This window comes from Anas platyrhynchos, chromosome 21, assembly GCF_047663525.1.
Source record: "Anas platyrhynchos isolate ZD024472 breed Pekin duck chromosome 21, IASCAAS_PekinDuck_T2T, whole genome shotgun sequence".
Taxonomy (NCBI): Eukaryota; Metazoa; Chordata; class Aves; order Anseriformes; family Anatidae; genus Anas; species Anas platyrhynchos.
The window spans coordinates 18006851-18016346 of NC_092607.1; the positions used below are offsets into that span (position 1 = coordinate 18006851).

General features: G+C 58.7%; 1 protein-coding gene across 1 annotated transcript; it reads right to left on the reverse strand.

Annotated features, from left to right (window-relative positions):
- Positions 1-9: 9 nt before the first annotated feature.
- LOC101798586 (bactericidal permeability-increasing protein) lies at positions 10-9065 on the reverse strand. The gene is made up of 15 exons (XM_038166259.2): positions 8900-9065; positions 7906-8020; positions 7484-7612; positions 6628-6783; positions 6220-6283; positions 4231-4294; positions 3720-3811; positions 3396-3572; positions 3161-3220; positions 2769-2936; positions 2303-2370; positions 2120-2168; positions 1727-1790; positions 1124-1200; positions 10-610 (listed from the first exon to the last, which is right to left on the reverse strand). Exons 1-15 carry the CDS (start codon positions 9012-9014, stop codon positions 557-559), a joined length of 1452 nt encoding a protein of 483 aa, XP_038022187.1. The 5' UTR covers positions 9015-9065; the 3' UTR covers positions 10-556.
- Positions 9066-9496: the final 431 nt, after the last annotated feature.

Genomic DNA, 9496 nt, shown 5'->3' on the forward strand with positions numbered 1-9496 from the left:
TAACAGGAGTGATTTCCATGTGGTGTTTTTATATAAAAGGCTCAGAGAGGGACGCAGCCCCCCCACAGGGCGCTGGAAGCCCCCCTGGCTGAGCAGGGCTTCGTACAGCACCGCGGGGAAGCGCTCGCTGGAGGTGAAGCACATGCAGGAGGGGAAAATGCCGCCAGGCCTCGTCCCAAGCCTCGGCTCTGTCAGCCCCAGCCTGGTGGTGGTCGGTGGCAGGAGAGGGCCCAGGACCCGCAGCAGCGGCGATTTGGGGTGGGCAGGGACCTCCCGGGGTCCCCTCAGCCCAGCCCGGGCCGTGGGGCTCGGCCCCTGGGGTGGTTCTGGCCCCCGCCCGTGCGTCTGCGGTTTGTCCTCTGGCTGCTCGGGCCGGGGCGGCCGATGAGTCAGGGTCTGGCAGAGCCGCTTGTTTGCTGTCTCGGCGGCGGGGACGGCGGCAGGGAGCTGGGGGTGGGAGCCAGGGGTGCGGGATGGGAACCAGGAACCCTCGGAGGGGCAGCACGGGGCAGGTGAGAGGGGGGCGTTGTCAGCGCTGAAGGTTGCTGCAGTCGTCTTATCTGCCTCGCCTGGGCTGGTAGCGAACGTTGGCTCCAAACAGCAGGAAATTCTAGGAGAAGGGGAGAGGAAGTCTGTGATGCGTCCTTGCAGCTGCTTTGCTGTTAGAGCCAGCCCCGCTCATCACCCGACGCTCTGGGGAGGGAGCGTGGGCACTGTGGTTCTGCCATCCTTGGCTAATTTTAGCTCCGGAAGGGCTCTGAAGATGTTCCACAGCCACACCCTGCCGTAAACATCCAGCACCCAGCCTGTGGCACTCCTCTGGGGCCTCCCCGGGCCTCCCCAAGTGAAGGATTCCTCCCTCCTGCCTGGGTCCGGGGCTGCAGCTGCTCGGCCGCCGTGCACAGAGCCCCGCCAGGCTCCGGGCTGAGCTGCCGCTGAGCTCCACTTACTATAAAAAGTGTCATGGGAAATTCGGGCCCCGGTTTTAAAATCTGCAGAACACAGCCCTGCCTGAGCCTCTGCCGTGTGTGAAATTTGCTTCATTCCCCCTTCTCCAGGCACCTTGCCTGGCCCCCGCCTCTCAGGGACGAGTGGCAGGACCGGCTCCAGACCCTCCACTCACCTCATGAAACTGCACGATGGGGTCGGAGAGCTGTACTTGGGCTGGCAGCGGCAGAGGGAAGCCCTTACCTAATCTCTCTGGAAAAGAAAACACACACAGCTGTGTTGGAACGAGAAGCGAGAGGGAGCAAGGGGCCGTGCAAAGCAGGCGGCCGCTTCCTACCCCCGGCCCTTCCTTTGCCCCCCCTGCCCTGGGAAGGCAGAGGGAGCTCCTCCAGGCTACGCTAAGGCCTGGGGGCTTCACGTTGTGCTGTGCCCTTGGGGCCCCTGGCAGCCTCCAGCCCCGCTCTGGCCTGATTTGTTCAGCAGTAATGAGAAGCAGTGAGCGGGGGAGAGGGTCTGGAAAGCATTAGGATGTGTGTCAGGCTCATTTTTTCCATTGCGTTCACTTCTGGATGTGTGTCACAGTGCAGAGAGGCTCCCGCACTCAGTTACCCACAGCCCTCCTCTGCCAACCCCAAACACGCCGGGTGCTGCCGCTGCCTCCTCTCTGCAGGTTTTACCTCCCGAGCAGGCCTGGCAACAGGGGCTTAGTTAACAAACTGATGGAGTGACCTGAGTGGTGTCTGTTCCAGCAGCCCCATTCCCCCCAGCAGGTTATTACCATTAAGACGTGGCAGCAGGATACTGGAGGCAACTACGTTCATTATTGACTGCACCGTTTTCACCTGGAGATACGGAGAGAGGGAGAAGGAAAAGAGCTTTAGTCTGTGGGAGAGCAGGTGACCAGATCCCGGAGGATAATTAGAAAGAGTAAAATAAAGCAGAAGCTGGGATGGGTGCACGCTTCACCAGAGACCTACAGTTTTGTCTCGGCCATGCTGGCGGAGTAGGAAGCATAGGGGTGAAAAAGGGGATAGTGGCCAGCTCTGCTCCCTCACACAGGCTCACAGGGAGGTGAGCTGTGGGGTCAGCATCCCTTGGTGGTGGGGGTGAGGGGGTGAGTCCCTTCCTCAGCACCTGGCAGGCTCCCACCTCCATGTCAGGGACAGCTTACCTTGAAAGTGCCGGTGCCAACATTTGAATGCTTCAGCGTGAGGTTCATACTGTGCGGAGGGAAGCAGAGCTTTACAGTGCCCGTGGCCGTCCCACTCCCTCCAGCCCCAGCTCATCCCCTCTGCCCCAGGTCCCCATCCCCAGCACCCCCCTCAGCAGCGGTTCATCGGGACCTGCAGCTCACCTGTCCACGGCCAGGCTCCCAACCATGCGGCCGGACTGCACGTTCGTGGTGGCAGACACGTTGCCTGTCTGAGGAAAGAGGCAGAGCTCTGGCAGTGCCCCCCCAGCTCCTCCCAAAACAGGAAAAGGGGGCTCAGAGCAGCCCAAAGGCAGCCAGACCGCCCTCCCATCAGGGCCCCGTTCGCACCCAGTGTGAAAACCAGCATTTGTGAACTCGGGTATTTCTGCTGGGGTCACCCCATGTGCCCGACTGGGCTGGTTGCAGGAGGCAGCTCTCAGCAGGAGCACGGCATGGATGGCACAGGATTGCCAAACACGATGGGAGGGGGCTGTACAGCTCGGGAGCTCCCACCTTTGCTCACCGAGGTGCAGGCAGTGCTCACGGGGCACCACGTCAGACTGGGGCTGTGCGAGGGGCTCCCCAGCCGGGCCCAGTGACCCCACCGCAGCCCTGGACCCCAACTCACCAATCCGAGGAGGAAGAGGGGGGCCAGGTTGCCGTTGGGATAGATGGCGTAAGCCTGGATGTCCACAACAGGCTGGAGCGAGACCCCGTTTGTTCCGATGTTCAGGAACGGGGCGGAGGGAGCAGACAGCCTGAACTTCATCGGCATGTTGGGGTACATCTCGTCCAGCTGCAAAGGAGCAGGGAGAGGGGAGGAACTGCAGCACAAAACCTCCTGTGGCTCTACAGCCTGCTGCTGCTGAGCTCCTTCCCGTGCCAGCAGCCCACAGAGTGCAGGGATGCAGCACCCAGAGCACGGCCCCACTGCGAACCCCCCTCACTGGAAACCTGGGGCTGGGCTCTCTGGGGGGGCTGCCTCACACAGAGCCTGTGCTGGGCAGGGCCGGGGCTCACCTGGGGAAGGAAGGCCGCGAAGGTGGAGGTGTTCAAACGGAATTCGATGTCCTCCGGGATCTGTGGGAGGAGGATGGTTACTGCCTGGCACTGCAGCGTGGCGCTGGGGCAGGATCAGCCCCTCGAGCCCCTCGTGCATCTCAGCCCCTGCCCTGTGCCCAGAGCAGCTCCACGGGGAAGTGTGGAGGAGCTCTGCGAGTCTGCCAGCCGCTGACCCCACACCTCTCCTCCTTACCATGGCGTCCGTGATTTCGAAGACGAGTGCCCCAGCCGTGTGGTAGGCGAAGCTGGCAGTGTTGAAGAAGTAGCTGGAGACCCCGAAGTAAACCATGCGGTTGTGTACGGGAGGAACGGCCAGCGCTGGCGGAGTGAAGGGGACGGGGGTGCGCTGTGCCAGGGAGAAGCATTCGCCCTGGAAGGACAGGAGTGGGTGAAGCAGGGCTGGTGGGGCTCAGCCAGGCAGGGGAATGGCATTTGCAGGTGGTGACTGACCCGCGCCTCCCTCCTGGCCCCTGCAATGGCATCAGCCACACTGAGCTTCCCGAGGGCAGCCTCTCACCTTCAGGCCCACGTTGAGGAACTTGGCAGTGGCAACCGGGGCTGCTGTCAAGGAGTAATCGATCCCAGCCACGGCATCTATGTTGGCTGTGACTGTAAGACACGGGGCAGAGGATGAGCGAGAGCCAGGAGCAGCTTCCCTCTGCTGACACCTGGGCAGAGCCTTGCCCCTGCTTCCTGGTGCAACGGCGCAATAGCAGTTTAACACGTGTTTGCTTCTGTTTAGAAATAAAAATTGCATTTTCCTCTTCACTTTGTTTCTCAGCCATGCAAACTAACTCCTGGACCTGAGACACCACCTGGGTCCCCTGTGCCCAGTCTCAGCACAGTCTCTCCCTGTGGGAGGACGGAGTGCATGGTGACAGCTCTGCTGTGTGGTGCTCCACAGCTCCCGGCACATGTGAGGAAATACAAAGAAATGGAGAGTGGGCACAAGGTAAAACACCATCCCCATGGCCAGGAAATGCTAGGAAGAAACGCTCCCCAGGCCCCGTGCAGTGCTCACACAGTACCTGGTACGGTCTGGAGGTACGGCTGGAGGTATCTTCTGGCAGAGCTACGCAGGGTATCACAGAGCTGGGGAAACAAAGGCAACAGAGCTCAGCAGCCTGGCTCTGCTGGGACACACAGCCCTGGGTGGGAGCCTCGGGCATGTGCTCTGCTGCCCGGTGCTGTTTGTATTCTTTGCAAAAGCCCGCTTAGATAAAAGACAACTCAGTGACGTTCTTCTCTATTTATCAGACGGTACTTAATTAAGTATCTGAGAGACAGGCAGCGTTTATACCTGCAAATATCTGCTTACGGCAGGTTCCCCACACAGTTTAGCTGCACTGGGGCCCTTTGAAGGATTCTCAGCTGTGTCCTCAGACTTCCTACAGTCTCTGCGGGAATGCTTTGTGCTGAGCGGTTACGACTCAGCAGAAGGAGAGCAACTGAAAGATTTAATCTGCCCCTGAAGGGGCAGGAGCGCTCCTACCTGTGCACCCACAAAGCACAGCTGTGGAGCTGGGGCAGCTTTGTGCTGCCAGGGGAGAGGAGCAAATCCCTCTGCTGCTGTCATCTACAGGCAAAGCCTCAGCATTAGTGGAGGATTTAAATGCAGCCTAAATGCTGGCTCAGGAATTTACTGCAGGGAGCAGTCCTGTAGACGGCCGAGATAATCTGAACAATCTCTCTTGCAATGCCATCCTGGCACAAGAACCCCCGTGCAGGATGAGGCCATCATCTGCCCGACCAGGCAGCCAGCTGGCAGCAGCTGACAGCAAGATGCGGAGCTCGGGGGGAGCAGCGGCCGCACTGGCAGCTCCTGGTGGCTGGCTGCACTGCTGGGAGGAAGAGGAGGGATGGGGCCGTGGGCATGATTTTATCAGCAGAGGCTTGCTGGTAAGCTGCCTGTCCCCCTGCCTAGTAGAATAGAATCATAGAACAGAACAGTTCACTTGGAAGGGACCTACAGAGATCATCAAGTCCAAATTTGTCTGCAGGTGCTGGACCCCCAGGTCCCTCCTGGCCCCTGGACACTGCCCAGCCCCGCAGCAAGAGCTGCAGGCGCCCACAGGTTGCTGGAGCAAGACTGGGACAGGGACGGGGCTGAGCAGGGTCCTGCAGCACTCCCAGCCCTGCCCTCTCCTCTGCTCCATCTCAAGCAGGGAGAAAGCCCCTGGAGAAACGCGTGTCTGGCAAAGGGGCTGGGCTGCTGGGGCAGATTCCCCAGCTGCCTCCTTCCAGGAGATACCACAGCCTGAAAGCCTTTCTGTCCAGCCCCAGCCTCGCTCCTGCTGCCAGCCCATCTGCTGCCAGGGCTCCAGGTGGACCCCAGGCAGCACGAGATGGCATCGGCCAGAGCCAAATGCGCCCCGGCCCGGACCCGACCTGCGGCAGGGTGGGATTTGCCTGCTCTCCAACTGCCTCCTTCCTGAGCAAGGTTCACGGCCAGGGAGGTTGTAGCTCCTGCCAGCGAGCCTTGTAGTAATTATTGCTAACAGCTTGTTTCCATGTCTTGATGTGAGTCTCCTGCATGTAGGCTTTTGTACGGGGCTGAAGGTACCAGGGCTTCCCTGGTGCACCCCGTTACAAGATGGCAAGCGGCTGAAATCCAGAGATGAGGATTTCTAACCTATTGCTCCCAAAAGCACATGTGAGTGCAGGCCATTTCAAGGGCAGCTCTGAGCGGGTTTCCTCTGTTACAATGAGTTTGGCCGAGGCCTAAGATCTAATTAACTGACCACATGGAAAGAGAAGTATTTGTTAATTGGGAACCAATTATACAGGGCTTTGGCAAATGCTGCATGTTTAGAATCCAGCCCAAGCCATGTGATGCTGTGGGGACTGCACTTAGCATGTGCCCATTCCTCACAGTTTCCACCAAATCAGCACTGTGCCCGCACGCTCTGGCCCTGCTTAAATCTGTAGGTGTGACCTGAGCCCTTGAAACGTCTGTTACAAGGGAGGGCTACAGATCACCAGAAAGCCTGGAGCTCTACCGAGCTTCTTTCACGTACCTTGTCCTCCAAGTTTTCCTTGAATTTGGACGCAATGGTTTTACGGAAGAGGTTGTAAAGCCAACTGCAGAGAAAAGGAGAGAGGGAGTCATTTTTGCTCTAGCTCGGAGGATTCTGCAGAAGTATTGATGCAGGAAAGGGAGACACCGGAGCTGTGGGACACTGGGGAGTGCCATTCCCATGCCAGCCTGGAGTCAAGCTTTGCCTCAGGGTTTACATTTGCAAACAAACCTGCTTGTAAACAACATGCATACAAGTCTCGTGACTGCCCCGAAACTTCTCCCTTAAATGTGCAACCACAGCAGGACAAACTCAGAGCAGATTCAGGCACATACTGTGCCTGGCAGCCACCTTCCTATCCCAGCTGGGCTAACACGCAGGATTTCTAGGCCTTCATGGTGATGTTACCTCAATTTGCCTGAAAAGTGTACGCGGACATTGGAGATACTGGTGCTGCAGGCAGAGATATCAACCGTCGGCTTCCCAGAGTCATCTCTGCCCAGCTTCAGGATGGTCTTGATGTATATGTGCTCCACGTTCAGGTTGAACGACCCATGGTGCCGGCTGCAGGGAGAGGGAGGACAAGAAAGGGGGCAGTTGTCAGCAGTGGGTCCTGGTGCAGGGACCCAGAGCTTCCAGAGGGGTCTGTCTGCCTCAGGCTCTGCTTGCAGTGAGCATCCAGAGGAGACCGAGAAGGCTTTTAAACTCAGGAAAACTGAATTTCATTGGAATATAAACTAGGCAAGGTAGCCTTTAAACAGAAAGAACCGAAAGTAAGCCGGGGAGATGGCAGAGAAGTGGGTGAGTTCACACACAGCTCTCAGCATCCGCCCAGCTCTTCCTTCCCAGCCCGTTTCATCAGCAGCTTTCTGAGCAGCAGCACCCTCTGCACAGGCTGTTCCCGTGGGTGCTCAGGGGGCTGCTTCCTGGCCCCAGCCCAGCTCGAACAAGCAGGAGGGACCAACCCCATGTGCCCAGGTAAGGGGAGATGTCACTCATGTTACCTCCCCGACCATTTGCAAGAGGCATGAGCGCTGCCTGGCCAGCCGCGGGTGCCCTGGCATGGGGAGAGGGACCTTGCGGTGCTCCCCCGGGGCAGGACTAAAGCAGCTGCAGCCCTGCTGGGGGAGTCAGGACATCCACAGGTAACAAAGCAAGGGCTGCCCGAAACATGAAGGAGGCAGAGGAGGGAAAAAAGCTCATCCAGATTCAGAGAGGGAAATGCAGAGTGAGGTGCCTGTGCCAGGGACAGCCAAGTACCCACAGGATGCGCAACTTCACACGCCAGTTCCCGTCCAGCTCAGCAAAGGCGTTGGAGATGGAGACTTGCAGGCCCTCGTTGGGGACCAGGGAAATCTGCGAGTGTGGCAACTGGAAATCGCGAAGGTTCAATCTGAAATAATAAAGTAAAATAAAATAAAATAAAATAAAATAAAATAAAATAAAATAAAATAAAATAAAATAAAATAAAATAAAATAAAATAAAATAAAATAAAATAAAATAAAATAAAATAAAATAAAATAAAATAAAATAAAATAAAATAAAATAAAATAAAATAAAATAAAATAAAATGGCATGTGAGAGTGAGTGCCTCACACTGGATGCCCAGCTGGGGAGGGCAGGAGCGAAGGCACCGTGCCGGCAGCATCCCCAGCTCCCATCCTGCTCCCACTGGCAGGGCTCACCCGGAGATCTCGTAGCGCACCTTCCCCAAGACCGGGATTCGGGATTCACCCGAGATGTCTTGCAGCTTCAGCTGGGCCAGCTCCTCCTCCAAGATAGCAACCCCGTGCTGCTTGGCTGTGGGGGCAAAGAAACAGCATCATGGTCATGCACTCCCAAGGGAGCCAAGAGCGTGCAGCAGGTGCATGGCAAAAGGGTTAAAGGAGACACCAGTGGCCTGGCTGCTCTCCACTGTGCAAGCTCTTGCTGGAGCTAATCTTTGTGCAGCACAGAGCCCTGCAAGTTTGCAGGCATTGCCTAATGTCTGCCTGCTTGCAAGCCCTGGGGAAGGTGGCAGCCAGGCAGCAGGAAAAAGGAGGAGCCGGTCCCGTGCAGCAGCTCCGTGCTGCTCCATGCCCTGTGCCAGCAGGCAAAGCCAGGCAGAGCCCCCGTCCTGGGGTATGGGCGAGTGCTGCAGCCCTGCACCCATCTGGGAAGGGGAGCCACGTCCTCCCCCGACAGCTAGCAAAGCCGCTGGGTAAATGAGCTGTTTCTCACACAGTGTATTTCAATCCATAACACCGCACCGCTGGAGCTGGGGCCCTGCCTGCCTCAATAAACCCAGCACAGAGCCCATCCATCTCCGTCACCGCCTTCCTGGCACCTCCCCACCGCCTCCCTCCACCGCAGCTCGCTCCTCTGGGGCTCAGACTTGGCTGCCTGGATGCGTGCCATGAGCGGGGGGCCCTCCTGCCCCGCCAGCCCTGTGCCTCCTCGAGCCGGGGTCTCCCCTGTTGCCACCTGAGTGCAGCCCCCAGACCCCCTCAGGGCCTGGCTGCTCTGCACGGACTCAGTGGAGACAGCAGCAGGAGCAGATGGGGACATCAGGGTGATGCTGCCTTTGGCACTCATGGCCAAGGCTGCCCCTGTCCTGCCCCAGAACTGCATGAGCATCCAGCTCTGCACCTCAGCCACCAGCACCTGCAAGAGAGGAGGGAGATTAGGAGCTGAACCCACCATAGTCCAAGCCTGCCTGGGTGATCCTGACCACAAAGCCAGGGTTGGTGGCCCCACTGAGCGCCAGTCCCAAAGCCAGCACGGTGCTGGCCACCAAAAGGCTCCGCACTCCCATCCTGGCTGTCTGACGGTGCCGTGCTGCTGCCTGGCTCTCTCTGCCCACAGCGCCTTTATATCCACACCAAAAGGGGAACTGCGGATGAAGCAGGATGCAGATCCGCTTCTGCAGCCCACGCGGGGCATCCCCTCAGCCTGGTGCTTCCTGCTTGGCCGCTGCCCCGCTCCCAAAGCGGTGGGGAAGGCCGGTGAGGACCGGGAGCTAACGGCCTCAGCCCCGTGCCAGGGGCTCGCAGCCCCTCCCCACTGCAGCAGCTGCCCAGGCACAGACGAGCCGCTGGCCTCGGCTCCCTGCTGCTGGCTGAGTTTATGGGGCACTTGTTTGCTTTTTGCCCTGCCCGGTTGCTTTGCCCTCCGCCCAGCAAAGGCTGCCCCCGTCCTGCCCCGTGGGGCCCCTGCTGTGCCCTGACAGCTGCCACCAGCACGATCCAGACCTGTCCAAGTCGCTGGATGTAGCGTTACCAGTGGAACAGCCTTGGG

What these genes read in the sequence shown, in the direction of transcription:
- LOC101798586 (XM_038166259.2), bottom strand. Translation starts at nt 9,014, where the DNA reads ATGGGAGTGCGGAGCCTTTTGGTGGCCAGCACCGTGCTGGCTTTGGGA. An exon ending in TCGCGGCCTTCCTTCCCCAG is followed by an intron (nt 2,937 to 3,160) that starts GTGAGCCCCGGC and finishes GCTCCTTTGCAG; the next exon opens with CTGGACGAGATGTACCCCAA. An exon ending in TTGGCACCGGCACTTTCAAG is followed by an intron (nt 1,791 to 2,119) that starts GTAAGCTGTCCC and finishes CCGTATCTCCAG; the next exon opens with GTGAAAACGGTGCAGTCAAT.